The sequence below is a fragment of the Salvelinus alpinus genome, chromosome 2, assembly GCF_045679555.1.
Source record: "Salvelinus alpinus chromosome 2, SLU_Salpinus.1, whole genome shotgun sequence".
NCBI lineage: Eukaryota > Metazoa > Chordata > Actinopteri > Salmoniformes > Salmonidae > Salvelinus > Salvelinus alpinus.
Window position 1 is genome coordinate 124,556,231 of NC_092087.1, and position 23,908 is coordinate 124,580,138.

Here is a 23,908-nt window from a genome sequence, read left to right on the forward strand (position 1 = left end):
GAGAGATACTGGGTTAGATAGAGGGCAAAGCGGTACAGAGATAATGGGTTAGATAGAGGGCAAAGAGGTAGAGATAATGGGTTAGATAGAGGGCAAAGAGGTAGAGATACTGGGTTAGATAGAGGGCAAAGAGGTAGAGATACTGGGTTAGATAGAGGGCAAAGAGGTAGAGAGATACTGGGTTAGATAGAGGGCAAAGAGGTAGAGAGATACTGGGTTAGATAGAGGGCAAAGAGGTAGAGATACTGGGTTAGATAGAGGGCAAAGAGATAGAGAGATACTGGGTTAGATAGAGGGCAAAGAGGTAGAGAGATACTGGGTTAGATAGAGGGCAAAGAGGTAGAGATACTGGGTTAGATAGAGGGCAAAGCGGTACAGAGATACTGGGTTAGATAGAGGGCAAAGAGGTAGAGATACTGGGTTAGATAGAGGGCAAAGAGGTACAGAGATACTGGGTTAGATAGAGGGCAAAGCGGTACAGAGATACTGGGTTAGATAGAGGGCAAAGAGGTAGAGATAATGGGTTAGATAGAGGGCAAAGAGGTAGAGATAATGGGTTAGATAGAGGGCAAAGAGGTAGAGATAATGGGTTAGATAGAGGGCAAAGAGGTAGAGATAATGGGTTAGATAGAGGGCAAAGAGGTAGAGATAATGGGTTAGATAGAGGGCAAAGAGGTAGAGATAATGGGTTAGATAGAGGGCAAAGAGGTAGAGAGATACTGGGTTAGATAGAGGGCAAAGCGGTACAGAGATAATGGGTTAGATAGAGGGCAAAGAGGTAGAGATAATGGGTTAGATAGAGGGCAAAGAGGTAGAGAGATACTGGGTTAGATAGAGGGCAAAGAGGTAGAGATACTGGGTTAGATAGAGGGCAAAGAGGTAGAGATACTGGGTTAGATAGAGGGCAAAGAGGTAGAGAGATACTGGGTTAGATAGAGGGCAAAGAGGTAGAGATACTGGGTTAGATAGAGGGCAAAGAGATAGAGAGATACTGGGTTAGATAGAGGGCAAAGCGGTAGAGATAATGGGTTAGATAGAGGGCAAAGAGGTACAGAGAAGAAGGGGACTGGAAGTGAGAGAGAGAAGACAGTGCTAGTCACTGTTATAAAGAGCAAGAGGGAAGGGGACAGGCCTAGATAGATAGATAGAGATGACTGTTTCTAAATGGGCTGAAGTCTGACTGTGAAGCCAGTTATCATCAGACCGATGGGGCAAACCCTGCAGACTTTGGCCCAAGGGCGACACACACACAGGGAGCCGAGGCAGCCTAGAGAGCGAGCAGAGGGGCGTTGTACGGGAGTAGACGGTGCAGTACTCACTTGTAGAGCTCTGCCAAGAAAATGTCTAGGCCCTGCAATTCCTCGAATAACGCTGTAAGACAGAAGAGGAAAAGGAGGCCAGGGTAAGTCTCAGTCACAACATATTTCCCTTTCCCTCCTCCTCCCTTAAATCAGCGGTGGAGAAAGTACAGATACCACAAAACGACGTAAGTAGTACTTTAAAGTATTTTTTACTTAAGTACTTTACACCACTGCCCTTAATCACAGGTGTTGGCTCACTCTTGTTCCATCTGTTGCTTTTTCACTCTCCCCCTCTTCATCTTCCTCTCTCATTCACCCTCTCCCTGGCAGGCTGTCACTCACAGGCCGCTGAGAGGTTTACGAGGGCATTTTACAGCTACAATGACACGTCAGTTATATTTGTGTACGTGTGCCTGTGCATGAATGTGTGTGTGTGGGTCTGTGCGCGCGCACACAAGTGTGTCACTGCTATAATATACACTCCGTGACTAATTAATACCCCTTGACTTTTCCCACATTTTGTTGTGTTACAGCCTGAATTTAAAATGGATTAAATTGAGATTTGGTGTCACTGGCCTACACAATTTCCCATAATGTCAAAGTGGAATTATGTTACGACATTTTTACAAATGAATAAAAAATGAAAAGCTGAATTGTCTTGAGTCGATAAGTACTCCACCGCTTTCTTATGGCAAGCCTAAATAAGTTAAGGTCCCTCAGTCGGCAGTGAATTTCAAACATTCAACCACAAAGAACAGGGACGATTTCCAATGCCTCGCAAAGAAAGGCACCTATTGATAGAGGGGTAAAAATGAAAAAGCAGACATTGAATATCCCTTTGAGCATGGTGAAACTATTAATTACACCTTGGATGGTGTATCAATACACCCAGTCACTACAAAGATACAGGCGTCCTTCCTAATTCAGTTGCCAGCGAGGAAGGAAACCGCTCAGGGATTTCACCATGAGGCCAATGGTGACTTTAAAACAGTTACAGAGTTGAATGATGTGATAGGAGAAAACTGAGGATGAATCAACAGCTTTGTAGTTACTCCACAATACTAACAAATGACAGAGTGAAAAGGAAGCCTGTACAGAAAAATAAATATTGAAAAATATGCATCTTGCTTGCAATAAGGCACAAAACTAAAACTGCAAGAAATGTGTCAAAGAAATAAACTTTACGTCCTGAACACAAAGTGTTACATTTGGGGAAAATCCAACACAACACGTCACTGAGTACCACTCTTCATATTTTCAAGCATGGTGGTGACTGCATCCTGTTATGGGTATGCTTGTCATCAGCAAGGACTAGGGATTTTTTTTTTTGCATAAGAATAAATAGAGCTAAGTACAGGCAAAATCCTAGAGGAGAACCTGGTTCATTCTGCATTCCAACAGACACTGGGAGACAAATTCACCTTTTAGCAGGACAATAATCTAAAACACAAGACCAAATATACACTGGAGTTGCTTACCAAGATGACATTGAATGTTCCTGAGTGGCCAAGTTACAGTTCTGACTTCAACTGGCTTGAAAATCTATGACAGGACTTGAAAATGGCTGTCTAGCAATTATCAACAACCAATTTGACAGAGCTTAAAGAATTCTTTAAAGAATAAGGTGAAAATGTTGTACAACCCAGGTGTGCAAAGGTCTTAGAAACTTACCCAGAAAGACTCACAGCTGTAATCGCTGCCAAAGATGATTCTAACATGTATTGACTCAGGGGTGTGAATACTTATGTAAATGAGATATTTCAGTATTTCATTTTCAATAAAACACAAAAATGTTTTCACTTAGTCATTATGGGGCAGTGTGTAGATGGGTGAGAAAAAAAATATTGAATCCATGTTGAATTCAGGCTGTAACACAACAAAATGTGGTATAAGTCAAGGGGTACGAATACTTTCTGAACGCACTGTATGCCATTTAGCAGACGCTTTTATCCAAAGCGACTTACAGTCATGCATGCATACATTTGACGTACGGGTGGTCCCGGGAACCGAACTCATGCATCTGGCGTTGCAAGCACCATGCTCTACCGTCTGCACACGTCTGTCTGGCTGCTTGCATGGGAATGTCCACCCGTCCTTTTGTGTGTGAGAGACCGCGTGCGTGTGAGACTCACAGCTCTTGTCAGTCCAGACATGCAACTCCTGGGCCAACTCGGGGATGACGAGGAAGGTCCTCCAGCCCTGGCGTTTCTTGGACTTGAGGATGTCCCCGAAGATGTGGTCTCCGATGTAGACGATGTCCTTCCCCTTGGCCCCCAGCAGGTCACACACGATGTCAGAAGAACCTGGGCGAGAGAGAGGGACATATTGAAATGTAGATGTTACTGGACGTTATTGTTTTATTAAAGATTTGTCCCACGTTGTTTTTAGATTCATACCATTGTTTTGTTTTTAGGGAACCCAAACCTCCCTGGACAACAGTGAACGTTGTTGAAAAGACGATGCTGGCTAAATAAAGGTGAACTGAGATCCCTCTTGTTTAGAAGTACTCTGCTAGTTAGATGGTTTGTGAACTTTGCAGTGCTGTCTGGTGGTTTGTGCTGTGAGTCAGTGCATTTCCCCAGGTACTGTATTTACCTCCAGAGTAGACGATGCCATGGTGCAGGGGTCCGGTGTAGGTCCCGATCTTCAGTCGCCCTGTTGTCTAACACCAGAGAACACATAGAGGTGAGGTTACTGTTCTAACACCAGAGAACACAGAGGTGAGGTTACTGTTCTAACACCAGAGAACATAGAGGTGAGGTTACTGTTCTAACACCAGAGAACACAGAGGTGAGGTTACTGTTCTAACACCAGAGAACACAGAGGTGAGGTTACTGTTCTAACACCAGAGAACACAGAGGTGAGGTTACTGTTCTAACACCAGAGAACATAGAGGTGAGGTTACTGTTCTAACACCAGATAACACAGAGGTGAGGTTACTGTTCTAACACCAGAGAACACAGAGGTGAGATTACTGTTCTAACACCAGAGAACACAGAGGTGAGGTTACTGTTCTAACACCAGAGAACACAGAGGTGAGGTTACTGTTCTAACACCAGAGAACATAGAGGTGAGGTTACTGTTCTAACACCAGAGAACACAGAGGTGAGGTTACTGTTCTAACACCAGAGAACACAGAGGTGAGGTTACTGTTCTAACACCAGAGAACACAGAGGTGAGGTTACTGTTCTAACACCAGAGAACACAGAGGTGAGGTTACTGTTCTAACACCAGAGAACACAGAGGTGAGGTTACTGTTCTAACACCAGAGAACACAGAGGTGAGGTTACTGTTCTAACACCAGAGAACACATAGAGGTGAGGTTACTGTTCTAACACCAGAGAACACAGAGGTGAGGTTACTGTTCTAACACCAGAGAACACATAGAGGTGAGGTTACTGTTCTAACACCAGAGAACACAGAGGTGAGGTTACTGTTCTAACACCAGAGAATATAGAGGTGAGGTTACTGTTCTAACACCAGAGAACATAGAGGTGAGGTTACTGTTCTAACACCAGAGAACACAGAGGTGAGGTTACTGTTCTAACACCAGAGAACACAGAGGTGAGGTTACTGTTCTAACACCAGAGAACACAGAGGTGAGGTTACTGTTCTAACACCAGAGAACACAGAGGTGAGGTTACTGTTCTAACACCAGAGAACACAGAGGTGAGGTTACTGTTATAACACCAGAGAACACAGAGGTGAGGTTACTGTTCTAACACCAGAGAACATAGAGGTGAGGTTACTGTTCTAACACCAGAGAACACAGAGGTGAGGTTACTGTTCTAACACCAGAGAACATAGAGGTGAGGTTACTGTTCTAACACCAGAGAACACAGAGGTGAGGTTACTGTTCTAACACCAGAGAACATAGAGGTGAGATTACTGTTCTAACACCAGAGAACACAGAGGTGAGGTTACTGTTCTAACACCAGAGAACACAGAGGTGAGGTTACTGTTCTAACACCAGAGAACACAGAGGTGAGGTTACTGTTCTAACACCAGAGAACACAGAGGTGAGGTTACTGTTCTAACACCAGAGAACACAGCGGTGAGTTTACTGTTCTAACACCAGAGAACACAGAGGTGAGTTTACTGTTCTAACACCAGAGAACACAGAGGTGAGGTTACTGTTCTAACACCAGAGAACACAGAGGTGAGGTTACTGTTCTAACACCAGAGAACACAGAGGTGAGGTTACTGTTCTAACACCAGAGAACACAGAGGTGAGGTTACTGTTCTAACACCAGAGAACACAGAGGTGAGGTTACTGTTCTAACACCAGAGAACACATAGAACAGTAGCCTCACCGCAAAACAATGTCAAGTATTTGTATTTATTATGGATCTCCATTAGTTCCTGCCAAAGCAGCAGCTACTCTTCCTGGGGTTTATTATGGATCCCCATTAGTTCCTGCCAAAGCAGCAGCTACTCTTCCTGGGGTTTATTATGGATAGCCATTAGTTCCTGCCAAAGCAGCAGCTACTCTTCCTGGGGTTTATTATGGATAGCCATTAGTTCCTGCCAAAGCAGCAGCTACTCTTCCTGGGGTTTATTATGGATAGCCATTAGTTCCTGCCAAAGCAGCAGCTACTCTTCCTGGGGGCCAGCAAAATGAAGGCAGTTTAAAAACATTACATTCACAGATTTCACAACACACTGTGTGCCCTCAGGTCCCTACTCCACCACTACCACATATCTACAGTACAAAATCCATGTGTACGTGTGTGTGTGTGTGTGTATAGTGCGCATGTTATCGAGTGTGTGTATGCATGTGTCTGTGCCTATGATTGTGTTGCTTCACAGTCCCTGCTGTTCCATTACGTGTATTTATCCGTTTTAAAATGTATTTTTGAAATCTAATTTTACCGCTTGCATCAGCTACTTGATGTGGAATAGAGTTCCATGTAGTCATGGCTCTATGTAGTACTGTGCGCCTCCCATAGTCTGTTCTGGACTGTGAAGAGACCTCTGGTGTCATGTCTTGTGGGGTATGCATGGGTGTCCGAGCTGTGTGCCAAAGTACAGGTAGTGATGAAGTCAATCTCTCCTCCACTTTGAGCCAGTAGAGATTGACATGCATATTATTAATATTAGCTCTCTGTGTACATCCAAGGGCCAGCCGTGCTGCCCTGTTCTGAGCCAATTGCAATTTTCCTAAGTCCCTTTATGTGGCACCTGACCAGAAGACTGAACAGTAGTCAAGGTGCGACAAAACTAGGGCCTGTAGTACCTGCCTTGTTGATAGTGTTGTTAAGAAGGCAGAGCAGTGCTTTATTACAGACAGACTTCTCCCCATCTTAGCTACTGTTGAATCAATATTCTTTGACCATGACAGTTTACAATCAAGGGTTAGTCCAAGCAGATTAGTCACCTCAACTTGCTCAAATTATAATTCTTTAGAAGTTGTACTTCACATTGTGTGACCAATTAGCTATTAGGCTACCACCCTATCAGGCAACCACCCTATCAGGCTACCACACTCAAAAGTCTTGGCACTGTGTTCTGACAGAACCCGTTCTCCATCTACGTGAGTGTAGAGGTGCGATGGTGTAATTACTCACTGTGTCGACTTGTCTGAGCACCGTTCCCTCTCCAAAGAACAGAGGCTTCCTGGCATCCACCAGAATCAGGTCAAAGTAGGACTGCCACGGCCGGTGGGCCGTCCCGTGCTGCAACCCAACCACACACAGACAGATTCTGGCCAATGCGTACCGACTATAGTTAACTACATGCATCTACGTAAGTTAACAAGATTTCATGTCTGAGGGAGAATGCCGTGTATGAATGTTGAAATGATTCTCTTACCTTCGGGCCGTGGGGGAAGTCAAACAGGTATGTCATGATCTTCTGTGAGAAAATTAAACAACATAACGAGTCTATTAGCCATCTCATTTAAATGCCTTGGTGACTGGGACAGATACCGCAGCTATAGGCCAACCAGTTCAGTACACAAACACATCACCCCAGGTTTCATATGCAAACGTCACAGTTTGCCAGGACATGTTTTGTGAAGCTGTGTGTACGTTTGCTTTGCATATTAAATGTTGTTTTGCATGGATGTTTAACAAGGCAGGACTTACCTAATGTTTTGGACTCTGAAGGATGTCTGTTACTGTGTACTGTGCATGTGAAGCGTCCATTCCTCTGTGTGTGTGTAATTACAGAGTGTGTAGGTGTAAACAGTGGACCTGGGCACTTAACGTGGTCAGTACTGTATACTCACGTGTGTGTATTTGTAGTCACTGTTGGTGGCCAGGAACACCTTGGCTACTTCATTCATTCTACTCAGCAGGAGAGGCAGCTTTGCCTTCATGAGAGAGAACACTAAATATTACAAAGCCATTATCATATACAGTGCGTTCGTACAGGCATACAGACAGAGACGTAAAGTAAAATGTTAACTTCTCATCAGGTTTTGAAGTCGTCGTGTCAGTGTGTTCCCATAGGAATACGACACAAGTCGAGCGGTGAAGGGGCTGATAAAATGTTAATGTGTGTACTTACGTCTCTCACTACGTACTTTTCAAGGTTCTCTACTGTCTTTTCCTTCAGGGTGCCCTGGAAGACAAGACTACAGGTAAATAGGTTGAAATACATAGACAAATAACAAGCACGTATCTATATATCATACTAAATTATTTCTTTATGATGACACTCACTGTACATACCATTAGCACTAAGATAAACAGTAAATGATTGCTTCAAGATAAAGATAACCATTGGGCGTTTAGCCCCATATAATACCTTGAAATGGCAGTAAAGTGAATTGAAGTGAACAAATGGTTGCATTGTGAAAGACTTCCTCATCACGCTACCTTGAAGTGGACCCAGTCGACGGCGTCGCGGACGTCCTGGAACATGCTCTTGAAGGACATGAAGAGGTCGCCATCTTTAAAGCCAGTCTCACAGCTGAGGTAAGGGGGGAGGAGAGGGACACACAGAGCCAGTGGACAGGCCAAGGCCAGACAGAGAGCTTTGCTTTTAAACGCTAGTAGCCATTTTCACCACATTTTTTGTTTTGTTTTTGTTTTGCTTTTAAATGGGATAGTCTTCCCTTGTTTGAGGTGGTTTCCAGCCAAACAGGAAAGCAATCTCCCCCTAAAAGACCAACAGCTCGTTTCAGAGGAGAAGACATGCAGCCATTCCATTGCAGATCACATCACACAAAGAATTCATTAAAACTATCGCTAACAAACGATTGTATAATTATATCGAGACGATAGACATGATATTACATCATGCTAGATGATTAGTCATTACAGATTAATTTAAATAATAAAAGTAATGAAATTAAGTTAAGTTACTGCAAGCATTCGTGGAATGATTAGTATCAAAGACCAATAATCATTCAGATAGCTGAGTAATCCTACTAAAGTATCTTGTTTATGACACAAAAGGGTGGTCCTATAACTCAACCACTGGCTTAACAGGGTTAGGGCTATAGTATCTCCTTATTGGAGGATTTTTATTGGAGATATGGACCTACCCTGTTGTCATGTTGTCTAATTGGCTTATCAAATGTTGCCATGTCATATCCAGGAATTACTTGTATATAAGCCACAAGAAAAATAAGGTGGGTAGTGTGACTAGGGATTCCTTACCTTGCATATCTGTCACAGTTTGAGAAGAAGTCCACGAGGCAGGCAAAGAGGTAGGTCTCTGGAGAAAGAGGGAAACTGTACTGTAAAATCAATCGAGTGTCAATAAAGTTGAGTTGAACCATGGCCTTGCCTCAAACTGTGCTCAGACAAAATGGAGGGCATGTCTGGGCTTGTCCCTCTTATGAATGACAGTTGAATCTAGATGGAGATAAACACATTTTTAAATAATTGAATGGCTCTGGCATGGACAGAATCTCTCCTCCTTCTACCTGGCAAGTTGAAGAGAGTGTTGAGGATATAGAAGCGTTCAGTGTCGTCACGTTGGATGAACTTGTTCGGGTATAGCTCCCGTATTTCAGGTCTGGGGGAGAGAAGAGAAAGAGAAAATGCGACGTCAGGAGAATTTCTTGGCAGGTAGACCGGGATCTAACCTTCAAACCCGCTCAATGATCTGGGGAGAGGGGACGTAGGGAGGACGTTGCGAGAAGGTTAGGAGAGCATTGGGTTCACCATTTACCCTCGTAGGAAATTGAAGCCGTGGACACAGACCAGGATGTTGCCGTAGGCGTCCACCTTCAACAGGTTCCCATACATGGTGTCAAACACCAGGCCTCTGAAGAAATACAGAGAAACAACATCATTCAGTGGGTTAGAATACGTCTAGAAATGGATAATACATGATCTTTAAAAGCCCATCAGAAAATCTACCAAGCTACAACCAGGACCAAATTAGAAACCCACGCATCCAGGTACAAAAATAGCATTAAAACGTCCTCACCGTGGCAACCATGATGTGATAGGTAATAGGTACCTGGTAATAAAGTACAGCTGGTGCCCCGTTGACATCAAAGCGTTTTCCAGCGAAAAAATTTATATATATATATAGCAGTATAACATCACCATGGCAACACCATTAACGGTATGATGTGATTGGTGGTCACCTGGTGGGGAAGGCGGGGTCGTAGACGAAGCTGAGCAGCTCCTGGGGGTAACCGATGTGGACCAGGCGCTCCACGGTCAGCTCAAAGCCCAGGGACTCATACTCTGGAGACTTGTACACTGGAGAATAGAAACACAGACGTTAGCATTTAACACAAGCCGGTGTAGACTACACAGAGTCACACAGCAGCGCTCCACGAAGCCTATACAGTGAGGTAATTACACTGACACCATACATTTAGGAGAAGGACGTAGGAGGAAGTCAAGTCTAATTGCCTGTTCGCGAACGGACTACTCTGTAAATAGCAGCCTCCAATTTATCCTCAACCAGCCAATGTGGACCCATTCACCTCGACTAGATAACAGCACGTAAGCTATTGCAACATGACATGATGGTGATGCAACGTGAGACAGGTATTTTAAAAATAACTCTAACCGTCAGGGTATCTGAGATACTGTTGGTAATAATATAGCCTAGCCCCTCTCCCCCTAAAGTGCATGCGCGCACACGCCCGGGCACACACAGAGCGCAGGGGCCTGAATATCCTAGGATCTAATCCGTGGAGAAACAGGATCCATAGCTCAACTCTGGACTCTGATACTAATGAGGCCCGTGGAGACGATGACATTCAGACACCAAACAACCAGACATCTCCAGGGCCTTGTTCATTAGGGCACGTGACACGAAACAGTTTACAAGGTTTTGCAACAAAAAAGGATAAGCCTTTCTTCTTGGGCAGGTCCATTTAGTCCCTCCCTGTTTCAGTCCGTTTTCCGCCGTTTGGTGCCTAATGAACACACGCCCAGGCCTGGCGAGCCAAGCCATGGATGGAGGGGAAAAGTAGAGAGGGATACAATGTCCAGGCCTGGGCCAGAGGGGCCTGTCAGTCGATTAGAATGCTAACTGACATTGGAAGAAGGCTCTGTCAGATGGTATTAATATAAAGGGTGTTTTTCCACTTTAGGCCCAGTCAGGCTGCAGGAGGGGAGGACTTGGCTGATGCTTAGAGGGAGCAGGAAGGACAATGTGGGGAAAGGCTGGCGCTGAGACCCCAAACGTAGAAGGAATAGGCCTGGGCAAATATGTGTCTTACTGAGTTAGCGCGTGCACAGACAGAGGAGTGTGAATACCCATCTTGGTGTAATTCTCTCTCTCTCTCTCTCTCTCTCTCTCTCTCTCTCTCTCTCTCTCTCTCTCTCTCTCTCTCTCTCTCTCTCTCTCTCTCTCTCTCTCTCTCTCTCTCTCTCTCTCTCTCTCTCTCTCTCTCTCTCTCTCTCTCTCTCTCTCTCTCTCTCTCTCTCTCTCTCTCTCTCTCTCTCTCTCTCTCTCTCTCTCTCTCTCTCTCTCTCTCTCTCTCTCTCTCTCTCTCTCTCTCTCTCTCTCTCTCTCTCTCTCTCTCTCTCTCTCTCTCTCTCTCTCTCTCTCTCTCTCTCTCTCTCTCTCTCTCTCTCTCTCTCTCTCTCTCTCTCTCTCTCTCTCTCTCTCAAATCCCCTGTGGTGTTCCAGTGTCCCTGGCTACCTAGCTAGCGAAGCAGAGGAGTGGTGGGCATCATGCCCAGTGCTGCAGCCTCGAGTCGCACAGTCCTGGGCCAGACTCCTCCATACAAATACCACCACCCCCTTTCCTCTCATCCCTGCCTCCATTTCCCTAAGCTCTGTGGCTGTTGCAAAGAAACCTATTTTAAGAGTATTTTCCCCTCATGCACCTTCCCGATCAGCTCTCTCTTTGGTTGGCCGGGCGATGAGCAGAGTTCTCGCTCTCTCTCTGCACTGTCCACTGCTGTGACCTTCAGACAGCTTTAGCTTAAACACACACAGGCGTGGAAACACACACACAGCCTATTTATGTCTGTATATATAGCACAGTCTAGTCCAGGGATAGGAAACGTAGATGGAAGTGGGGGTCACAAAAAAAACGGAACTCATGAGGGGTTGCAGTGGGTCTGTGTACCCACATCCACACCACCACCTTACGAGCTAAACATTTCAGCGCCCCCACCCCTCGTGACAGCGAAAATAAAAAAGTATGTTTTAAAAAAGGTCATTTCCTGCAATTCTACACATTTTGCCATGGGGTGAACAGAAAAGTTTGCCGTTTTTAATATGATAACTGGCCCCAACCCGGTCGATAATTTGGCCATGGTTACTACAAGTTTAAATAGGTGGACGCTAGACTAATTTACCAATCTAATCTAATTTACCAATCAAAAAAAAAAAATCCCTGACATTTCTAAATTGCATCTTGTGATTTCTATTATTCTAACTCACAACAGTAAGTTGAGAGTTGGGGGGGGGGAACTGTTCCGCGGCCCGCCGGGGGCCCATCCCTGGTCTAGTCCATTAGATTTACTGGTCTGTGACCATGTTTAAGTTGAAATAGTTGATTTGTTTACTCATAGGTGAGGGGTATAGCTTACATTTGGGACGAAAGTGACACTGGAGGGCTGTAAATTCTAGCCTGGTCACTCACTCACACACAGAGCTTAAGGGGTATAATTATCTGTCAATGACTGCATCAGGAGAGGAGGATTTAATAGATCCCCAAGCTTAGTGTGTTACCAGGCTATAATTTACTACTTTCCAATGTCACTTTCATTCCAAATGTAAGCTATACCCCTCATCTATGAGTAAACAACTTAACCCCTTAACTAAAACTGTAAATCTATTGGACTAGACTGTGCTATATACAGATACATAAACAGCCTTCATCCCAAATGGCACCCTATTCCCAATATAGTGCACTAATTTTGACCAGAGCCTTATGGCACCAGGTCAAAAGAAGTGTACTGTATCGGGAATAGTGTGCCATATGGATCGTAGCCATAGCTTATGACATATGAAGTGTCTTCTGTACAACTTCCTGGTTGCTAACTATAGGCCTAAGTACTTATCTAGCTGTATCGGAGGTGGGTCCAGACATCGCTGTCACTCAGACAGCAGTATCTTTATTAGACAGCAACACCTTGTCAAAATAACATAAATTAACATGGGTACTGTTAGTAGCTTGGGCTCCGCTCTGACAAAGGCTAAGAGTTAGCATAGCATAGTCTAGCTTCTTCCAAAACGAATGGCTTTCAGGCAAATCACTATGCTACAATAAAACAGTGAAAAATAATCCCGTGCCCCATAGAACTAACAGGTCGACAGTGTGGCTCCAGTGTCATTTGAGCTTCTCAGAACAGGAGTCTCTCACTAGGTTGTTTTCAGAACAGTGTGTGTGTGTGTGTGTGTGTGTGTGTGTGTGTGTGTCTCATTTGAACTACAGTACAGTGAAGCCTCTCTATGTTGTGTTTTCAGAACAGCGAATCGTCGAGGACAGATGTGTCAACCAACGTTGCCGGGGGCATCTAGTTACCACGGTAATTTGCTAGAGGCGAGTGGGCAGGGACAGTGTTAGGCCACATAGAGCTGTCATCAGCGGATGATTTCACGACCTTTGATATAAACCACAGTTAATGACGGATGACCTATCATAGAAGGGCATGGTTCAACTAATGCGCTTCTCTTTTATCAGGCTTCGTGATCTTGATATGGAAATACTGTATCGTATTGACATGGATAGACCGGAGGACATTTGATCTCCTCTGTGCGACACAAAGCTATTGACAGAAGGCCTATCATAGAGGAACATGGTTCAACATTTACCAGATATCATGATCCTAATATGAACGTATAGAACCCACTCTCTGGTTATGGTCTATTTACAGTCAGAGGATTTGTTGTACATTTAACCATGTTGTATGAAAACAAATTGTGGACAACTCCTAACAGCCCTCTTTTTAAATCCTCACTAGAAAGAGAAACCAACGTGTAGCCTACCTGCTGCCGTGAGAAGTCGTCCCAGTGAGGGGTCTGACTCCTCAGGCGTCAAGTCCTATCAACATTGGTCAAGACGCTATCTAGCTAGCTAAACGTGCTTCAGTGACTCAGCTAAGTGGAGGGTTGGTAATTCATCTATAAATACAGTGTGCGTGTGTGTGTGTGTGTGTGTGTGTGTGTGTGACTTTGAGGAGGGGGTCATCCCTAGGGAAAGGGGATCGCTTGTACCCGCAAACACACGGCCCATATCCCATTTCCATCATCTGAGGGCAGATTTTACAGACGCTCAACTGTTGACATGTATCCTCTTTTTATAGGACGGTCCATAAACAAGTGATGATGTTTACAAGATGCCAGGGCTATCGTATCGCTTCACTCAACGCTCGAGTTGCGACCGCAGGTACGAGCTGTGGCCTCCCTGGCCAGAGCACGACACAACGACACCTCAGCCTCCTGCTGGTCACTGGGGAGAACCTCATCTAGGGTTCTGGTGCGCCTTGCGGTTTACAATCGGGCACGGACTCATGTCAACGCCATCATTTAGACATTGTGTCAAGAGATGTCCCCTAATTGTCTTTAGCCTTGCCTTCATGTGGTTGACGGTCAGGTCAATGGATTACAGACAACCTATTGTCACTTAGAAAACTATTAAAAAATGACTGCTACTTCTTTTACTATTGCTTAGTCAAATACAGAGAAACTGTACTAGTGTTAATATTTAGAAAGTGAGGATAGTCTTAGCCAATCACTTGAGGTCAAAGAGTTTTGTTGTTTGCAAATTCCAATGACAGAAGAGACTAAAAACAATACATGTAAACTAACATCTAAATCGGATGACAGATTCAGTTCACGCGTTTTCCTCCGTTACAGTATCCTTCTGAAGAACTCGTCACCTTTTTCCATCATCGCTGTACCCCAAGAAACCTACACCTCCCCTGTCCTTCTACCCACCACCCCTAGTCCCCCTAGGCCCCAGCGAGTCTGGTCTGGGCTTATCGAATGACACGTGAGCCCCTGTTCTGACCCGGTGTACTTGGTCAACAAACACTGAAGGAGAAATCGATATGGCCGACGACTAGTTGCTATGCCAACCAAACTAGAGTTGAGCCTACATTGTAAAGTAGTGACGGTGGGTTGAGGGCGCACACACACACACACACACACACACACACACACACACACACACACACACACACACTGTAAAGAAGTGTTGACGGCCAGGGCAGCGACTGTAGTGCACTTACCGGCTAGAGTGTAATCCATATCGAAGCCAAAGCATTTAATCTTCTCCATGGCCAAGCTTCTGTTTACAAAAACTCTAAAAAGGGAGGAAACAGAAGGACAGAATCAGAAGAGTGATTTTGAGAGACATACAAGAGAGTTGTACCTCTGTGTGCAAGGAGAACATTAGGATAAATGGCCTCTCACAGAAGAATGAGCAGAGGTATTTTGGGGATTAAATCATATGTTAACCATCTAGTGATGGTGGTTCTCATGGTTCGTGGTTCTCATTGTGAAATATAGCCTAACAAACATCTACAATTGATATGCATGGCCTCAAAACAGATATTAGAAACAATTTGGCACAGATAATGAAGTCAGTAAGCTCCTATTTTCTCTAGTCTTACAAGGCGCGTTCCCACATGTCTTAAAAACATCGGAATTTGAGTATTAGACAGCTAGACTCGCTGTCTGAGCTTTTTAACCTTTTAAAATGCATTATTAGCCCTTAGACAGTGCATTGCTTCCTACAGGGTAGGTTCACAAGTGCACACTATAGCAAAACATTTTGCAATGGACAACAAAATGAGTGTTCCTTATTGGACAACTTCCATCCCTGTTTCAGTCTGTTTGGTACCTAATGAACATGACTCTCCATTCTGCATAGACAGCATGTTTACGGTGGCAGCTCAACTAGCTCAACTGTTCCCGGTGTTAAATCTGAAGGCACGGTAGGGGGATCTGCATGGCCGGAGTGGTCGGCATTGTTGGCATATCCTGCCTGACACTTTCTGATCCAGCCATCTCCAGTGGCAGGCCAGGCCAGGCAGCTCCAGTGGCAGGCCAGGCCAGGCAGCTCCAGTGGCAAGCCAGGCCAGGCAGCTCCAGTGGCAGGCCAGGCCAGGCAGCTCCAGTGGCAGGCCAGGCCAGGCAGCTCCAGTGGCAGGCCAGGCCAGGCAGCTCCAGTGGCAGGCCAGGCCAGGCAGCTCCAGTGGCAGGCCAGGCCAGGCAGCTCCAGTGGCAGGCCAGGCCAGGCAGCTCCAGTGGCAGGCCAGGCCAGGCAGCTCCAGTGGCAGGCCAGGCCAGGCAGCTCCAGTCAGAGAGATCTCCGTTCCTCTGGTTCTAGGCTTTACTGTGTAAGCTCAGCGTAGCCTGCTACCTACAGCTTTTGAACAAACTACCACAAAACAACTTATACTGCAACGTAACTTGTATAAAAAACATTAGGCTACACATAGAATTTCGCAATGTTTTTATAAACATGTTGGAATTCAAATCAAATCAAATCAAATTTTATTAGTCACATACACATGGTTAGCAGATGTTAATGCGAGTGTAGCGAAATGCTTGTGCTTCTAGTTCCGACAATGCAGTAATAACAACAAGTAATCTAACCTAACAATTCCACAACTACTACCTTATACACACAAGTGTAAAGGGATAAAGAATATGTACATAAAGATATATGAATGAGTGATGGTACAGAACGGCATAGGCAAGATGCAGTAGATGGTATAGAGTACGGTATATACATATGAGATGAGTACTGTAGGGTATGTAAACATAAAGTGGCATAGTTTAAAGTGGCTAGTGGTACATGTATTACATAAAGATGGCAAGATGCAGTAGATGATATAGAGTACAGTATATACATATACATATGAGATGGGTAATGTAGGGTATGTAAACATTATATTAAGTGGCATTGTTTAAAGTGGCTAGTGGTACATTTTTACATAATTTCCATCAATTCCCATTTTTAAAGTGGCTGGAGTTGAGTCAGTATGTTGGCAGCGGCCGCTAAATGTTAGTGGTGGCTGTTTAACAGTCTGATGGCCTTGAGATAGAAGCTGTTTTTCAGTCTCTCGGTCCCTGCTTTGATGCACCTGTACTGACCTCGCCTTCTGGATGATAGCGGGGTGAACAGGCAGTGGCTTGGGTGGTTGTTGTCCTTGATGATCTTTATGGCCTTCCTGTGACATCGGGTGGTGTAGGTGTCCTGGAGGGCAGGTAGTTTGCCCCCGGTGATGCGTTCTGCAGACCTCACTACCCTCTGGAGAGCCTTACGGTTGTGGGCGGAGCAGTTGCCGTACCAGGCGGTGATACAGCCCGACAGGATGCTCTCGATTGTGCATCTGTAGAAGTTTGTGAGTGCTTTTGGTGACAAGCCGAATTTCTTCAGCCTCCTGAGGTTGAAGAGGCGCTGCTGCGCCTTCTTCACAACGCTGTCTGTGTGGGTGGACCAATTCAGTTTGTCCGTGATGTGTACACCGAGGAACTTAAAACTTTCCACCTTCTCCACTACTGACCCGTCGATGTGGATAGGGGGGTGCTCCCTCTGCTGTTTCCTGAAGTCCACAATCATCTCCTTTGTTTTGTTGACGTTGAGTGTGAGGTTATTTTCCTGACACCACACTCAGAGGGCCCTCACCTCCTCCCTGTAGGCCGTCTCGTCGTTGTTGGTAATCAAGCCTACCACTGTAGTGTCATCCGCAAACTTGATGATTGAGTTGGAGGCGTGCATGGCCACGCAGTCGTGGGTGAACAGGGAGTACAGGAGAGGGCTCAGAACGCACCCTTGTGGGGCCCCAGTGTTGAGGATCAGCGGGGTGGAGATGTTGTTACCTACCCTCACCACCTGGGGGCGGCCCGTCAGGAAGTCCAGGACCCAGTTGCACAGGGCGGGGTCGAGACCCAGGGTCTCGAGCTTGATGACGAGTTTGGAGGGTACTATGGTGTTAAATGCTGAGCTGTAATCGATGAACAGCATTCTCACATAGGTATTCCTCTTGTCCAGATGGGTTAGGGCAGTGTGCAGTGTGGTTGCGATTGAGTCGTCTGTGGACCTATTGTGTCGGTAAGCAAATTGGAGTGGGTCTATGGTGTCCGGTAGGGTGGAGGTGATATGGTCCTTGACTAGTCTCTCAAAGCACTTCATGATGACGGAAGTGAGTGCTACGGGGCGGTAGTCGTTTAGCTCAGTTACCTTAGCTTTCTTGGGAACAGGAACAATGGTGGCCCTCTTGAAGCATGTGGGAACAGCAGACTGGGATAAGGATTGATTGAATATGTCCGTAAACACACCAGCCAGCTGGTCTGCGCATGCTCTGAGGACGCGGCTGGGAATGCCGTCTGGGCCTGCAGCCTTGCGAGGGTTAACACGTTTAAATGTTTTACTCACCTCGGCTGCAGTGAAGGAGAGCCCGCAGGTTTTGGTAGCGGGCCGTGTCAGTGGCACTGTATTGTCCTCAAAGCGGGCAAAAAAGTTATTTAGCCTGTCTGGGAGCAAGACATCCTGGTCCGCGACGGGGCTGGTTTTCTTTTTGTAATCCGTGATAGACTGTAGACCCTGCCACATACCTCTTGTGTCTGAGCTGTTGAATTGCGACTCTATTTTGTCTCTGTACTGGGACTTAGCCTGTTTGATTGCCTTGCGGAGAGAATAGCTACACTGTTTGTATTCGGTCATGTTTCCGGTCACCTTGCCCTGGTTAAAAGCAGTGGTTCGCGCTTTCAGTTTCACGCGAATGCTGCCGTCAATCCACGGTTTCTGGTTTGGGAATGTTTTAATCGTTGCTGTGGGTACGACATCGTCAATGCACTTCCTAATGAACTCGCTCACCGAATCAGCATATTCGTCCATGTTGTTGTTGGACGCAATGCGGAACATATTCCAATCCGCGTGATCGAAGCAGTCTTGAAGCGTGGAATCAGATTGGTCGGACCAGCGTTGAACAGACCTGAGCGCGGGAGCTTGTTGTTTTAGTTTCTGTTTGTAGGCTGGAATCAACAGAATGGAGTCGTGGTCAGCTTTTCCGAAAGGAGGGCGGGGGAGGGCCTTATATGCGTCGCGGAAGTTAGTATAACAATGATCCAGGGTTTTACCAGCCCTGGTAGCACAATCGATATGCTGATAGAATTTAGGGAGTTTTGTTTTTAGATTAGCCTTGTTAAAATCCCCAGCTACGATGAATGCAGCCTCAGGGTGTGTGGTTTCCAGTTTACAAAGAGTCAGATAAAGTTCGTTCAGGGCCATCGATGTGTCTGCTTGGGGGGGAATATATACGGCTGTGATTATGATCGAAGAGAATTCCCTTGGTAGATAATGCGGTCGACATTTGATTGTGAGGAGTTCTAGATCAGGTGAACAGAATGACTTGAGTTCCTGTGTGTTGTTATGATGATCACACCACGTCTCGTTAATCATAAGGCATACCCCCCCGCCCCTCTTCTTACCAGAAAGATGTTTGTTTCTGTCGGCGCGATGCGTGAAGAAACCAGCTGGCTGCACCGACTCCGTTAGCGTCTCTTGAGTTAGCCATGTTTCCGTGAAGCAGAGCACGTTGCAATCCCTGATGTCTCTCTGGAATGTTACCCGTGCTCGGATTTCATCAACCTTATTGTCAAGAGACTGGACATTGGCGAGTAGTATGCTAGGGAGTGGAGCACGATGTGCCCGTCTCCGAAGCCTGACCAAGAGACCGCTACGTTTGCCCCTTTTACGGCGTCGCATAGGGTCCCCGGCTGGGATCAGATCCATTGTATTGGGTGGAAGGCAAAACACTGGATCCGTTTCGGGAAAGTCATATTCCTGGTTATAACGATGGTGAGTTGACGTTAATCGTATATTCAGTAGTTCCTCCCGACTGTATGTAATGAAACCTAAGATTACCTGGGGTACCGATGTAAGAAATAACACATAAAAAAACAAAATACTGCATATTTTCCAAGGAACGCGAAGCGAGGCGGCCATCTCGGTCGGCGCCATTTTAGGAAAATTCAAAAAAGGTCTCCCGTTGTTTTCACGCACAAATCAATGTAATTAATCTAGCCATTTTTTTTATATTTCATGCAACTAGTAAATCCAGTTCAACAACTACATATCTGTTAATGAGATTGAAAACATGTTGACAGGCATTCCACAAACCGCTTTTTCTTTGCTCCGAAACAATCAATCAACATCTGTGACACAATCCTAATTTCCACAACACCCTACCACTACCCTAACACTACCCTACCACTACTCTACCACTACTCTACCACTACCCTAATGTAACGGATGTGAAATGGCTAGCTAGTTAGCGGGTACGCGCTACTAGCGTTTCAATCAGTTACGTCACTTGCTCTGAAACCTAGAAGTGGTGTTGCACCTTGCTCTGCAAGGGCCGCGGCTTTTGTGGAGCGATGGGTAACGACGCTTCGTGGGTGTCAGTTGTTGATGTGTGCAGAGGGTCCCTGGTTCGCGCCCGTGTCGGGGCGAGGGGACGTACTAAAGTTATACTGTTACACTAACACTACCCTAACACTACCCTTTTCCTATTCAGGGAAATAGTAGGTCCAGGACGATACCAGTATCCCGATACTTGTTAGTATCAAGGCAAAAAAAACGTATTTAACTTCTTTACGAAAAAAGTCCTATTGTTGGGAACAGACATCATTATGCTGTCATCGAGTCACATTTATATATTTTCCAAGCTATAGAACACAATATTTTAAATACAGCAGGTTTTTAAAAGGAGCAAAGAAAGAATTGTCTGCTTTGTGTTTTCATTTTTACCATGGAAAACATATTCGCTATGATCGAATACTCATACTAACCACACTAATGTACTATTTGTGACTTAAATTGAGTATGTAGTATGCTTATTGGTCATAGTATGGAAATAGTTAGTATGCCAAAAGTTCCGGATGTCGTACTAAATTCGCCAAAATACGAAGTATACAAGCAAGCAGTGGACACTATTTCCGTGCTTTTCGGGCCCATAATGAAAAATGGGCGTGGCTTCACAACGTTTTCAGATTTGAAGAAAATGTTGGAAAATATGCAGCTGAAGTCCAACGAGAAAGGATACAAATTCATTGCTTTAACTAATTAAGACAAATGTTATGAAAATGTTGAGCAATGTAATAAAGTAATGACTTTTGAAATAAGTTACATTACACGTTATGTTGGCTGACAGTTAGCTAACCTTACGAACCGCATAGCATATCATCACAGCAGTATGTAAGCTAGCTACCGTCCTAAAGTTAGTTGGCTGCTAACATATCGAATTTGCCAGGCAGTATATTAACTATATGCTATATAACTAACTACCCAACGTTTATTGACATGATTATTCACTTCATTCTTAGCTGCGTGGTTTAGTCATTGTGCATTCTCAACGGGCATTGCTAATTCTGTCTATCTACTCCGATTTCAGAGCACTCTCGTCTTGTCTGAGGGCGCGTTTGTAAATTCACGCTGGCTATCTCCTCCAATTTCAGAGCACTCTCGTCTGAGTGTGCCAGAGCGCAGAATAACTGATGAATTTATGAACGCTCAACACCCATTGAAATATGGCCGGTGTCAAACGTTGGCTAAAAAAAGCGTAATTAAAATGTTGCCAGCAGCACAGTTACAGTCACCAACGCTCTGGATAACCAGCTCTGCTAGAGCAAGTAAAATGGTCAGAGGTGTTCTCTCATTTGTGTCTGGAACTAGCTAACAAGCTAGCCAGTTAGCTTGGGTGCTTGAATGCCGTTGTGAGGTCAGAACGCTCAGACCAACCCTACTCCACGACCAGAGCGTCTAGTGCGTGCGCTCTGAATGCTCCAAGAGCGAAACGCTCTGAATTTACAAACGCTCCAGATTGAAATTATGAACACACCCAAAATCGTAAAAGGTCTAGCTAGTCATTTGTTATGCTAACAAGCTAGCAAGAGGTTGCATAGCAACAGCATCAACTTCCGGTAGACAGGCAAAGCACTAGTACACTCAACTGAAAGGATACGGTTCTTTTACAGTATACTAAAATTAACTAATAGTATGTAGTATATACACTCATTAAGTATGTAGTATACAGTATGTTAGTATGGGTATTTGAACACAGCTATTATGATACTGCTATCGTCACGGACCTAGGAAATAGACCATAATACATTCAGAAATTATCCAATATTTTGCCATTACCTTGCTGCAGCTCCACACTGAACCAGCTTCCACTGCGAGTTAAGCCCGACGGCAGACATACGATGCATTCTGTGTCGTGACTAAAAGTGTACTAGCCTGGGCTCTGGCCTAGCCCGCTTACATAATACTATTCCAACTCCAGCCCAGGAACAAAAGAGCCCACTCTCTTTGCTTCCTTGCCATTCAATTTCTGACATGTTGCAAAAATTATTGTTGCCATTCTGCATCATTCTCTGTTATTGTTGTTGTTGTTTGTGGTGCCCGTTTGTCACTAGTGTTGTTAGAATTGTTGTTTGCTCTAGCCCTCAAAGACATCCAGAACAATCCATCAGGTGGAAACAGCAACAAACTCAGTGCCTCCCAGGACCTAAGCCACTGGAGCTAGGCTACTGTACAGTACTAAGGCTCAAGCCTGTATTTCGCAAAGAGTCGTAGTGTACTAGGATCAGTTTAGCCTTTTAGGTGATAATGAATGTGATTGTATGGACCTGATCCTAGATCTGCGCTCCTACTCTGAGACGGTTTGTGAATAGGGGCTATGCTTCCCATCAGGAATAAGGAGAATGTAACACCATTTACTGATTTAATTCAGAAGAATTTCATCAGAAATAGCCAATTACCTGATGCTTACAATCCCTAATATGGATGATACAATTACAATGTCAGTGCACTGGATGTGAGGTAGACCTACTACTGACACTAAGCTGTGGTTTACAGCCGAGGTCTCTCTAGGCTAACTGATAACAATCAGCTGGAATGTGAGTAGGCCTAAGAAGGACCTACTGTATTCTCAGCATTGAGTACAAAGCGGGGTCTTGAAGTAATGGGTAGATTACTGGAGTTCTCCTTGTTACAGTTACAGTCCCCCTAAGAACAGGTTAAACGGTCAAACTGTAGGTGTACAGTTCAGGCCCTCTTTCTGCAAATAGACCAAGATGTTCTGGGGCTATTAGCACGGAGGTGAATGTGAGTGGGAGTCATAAATGTTGCCCAAGTGTGCGAGTACTCTTCTCCCTACTATTGACAAAGAGTGACGGTGGGGGACAGCCCACTTTGGCCTGATGACCGGGCCTCAAATAGACTTAATGTACCATTACCTGATTGTCACCACTGTGGTCTGACTGAGGGATTCACTTTTAGGTGCAGGCGACGTAGAAATAGATTTACTAGAACGGGTAAAGCCCCTCACGGTGATTCTATTTCTATGTAGTATATCTCTAACAGTGAATCCCTAGCTTAGGCAGACCACAGCGTGTGACAATCAGGCAGATTTGTGTACCACCAGTACCCTTATCTTATGGAAACAGTACATTGAACCTACTGTGACAGACCCTTGTCTGTGAGAGTAACAAATGGTGTTAGCCTTACTGACTGAGTGGATTGTTTCATTGTATGGTTTCATCAGCCTTTCAGCAAAGATAATCTTTCTGTAAAGGTTGCTGATGGTTTTGAATCTGCAAAGCTTGTTAAACTAAGACATTTCAACAAAAAAGTGTTGTTAGATGTACATAAAATGTATCAACCCCTCTCAAAACCAGCAAAACCAGGTAGTAACAGTTCAATTCTGTTGTTGTGAGGGGCTTCGCTTACAGACTTCCTGCCAGATGCCAGAGTGCCAGTGAACGCAGATAGACCTAACAGTGACAGAAAAGTGACAGCTTTAGTGCTGCTGTAATGTCCATAGGTTATGTAACCGGATGAAATAACTGCAATTAACCCGCACGCGCACACACACAACGTCTCTTTGGTGAAGTTAAACGTTGCACAAGCCGCTGTTTATCGCACTCACGTGGAGCCGGCATTCCTGCCCACTGCCATCGTCTACCATTAAGGCCAGCTAACCAGCATGCATGGCCAAAGGCTTCTTTCCTGTCATTAGATAAACTGCATTTAGGGCTCATCTACTTTAGGGTCCCCATTTTCAATTACAAAAGTAAGTGACTGCCAAAACATTGTAACCTATTTTACGACTGGGCACCACTTTAGCCTCCTATTTAACGAATTAGAGGACTAGTTTGTCGAGTTAGGACATAGAGAGAGGTTGGTTATTTGACCGCTACAAGCAGCTAGT

The 23,908-nt window shown here is 45.0% G+C and overlaps 1 protein-coding gene across 2 annotated transcripts in view; it reads right to left on the reverse strand.

The window, feature by feature from the left end:
• The window catches only part of LOC139568561 (cytosolic purine 5'-nucleotidase-like), a 38,174-nt gene that overhangs the window by 8,730 nt on the left and 5,536 nt on the right, over window positions 1–23,908 (reverse strand). The window contains exons 3-15 of one of the 2 annotated variants that reach the window (XM_071390477.1): window positions 14,912–14,985; window positions 9,850–9,967; window positions 9,426–9,521; window positions 9,178–9,269; window positions 8,909–8,966; window positions 8,123–8,216; window positions 7,812–7,865; window positions 7,531–7,614; window positions 7,113–7,154; window positions 6,869–6,976; window positions 3,897–3,963; window positions 3,434–3,604; window positions 1,320–1,371 (exon numbers count right to left, since the gene is read on the reverse strand). In XM_071390477.1, the coding sequence (XP_071246578.1) occupies window positions 1,320–1,371; window positions 3,434–3,604; window positions 3,897–3,963; window positions 6,869–6,976; window positions 7,113–7,154; window positions 7,531–7,614; window positions 7,812–7,865; window positions 8,123–8,216; window positions 8,909–8,966; window positions 9,178–9,269; window positions 9,426–9,521; window positions 9,850–9,967; window positions 14,912–14,985 (1,110 nt within the window). The other variant, XM_071390478.1, reaches the window with a different exon arrangement.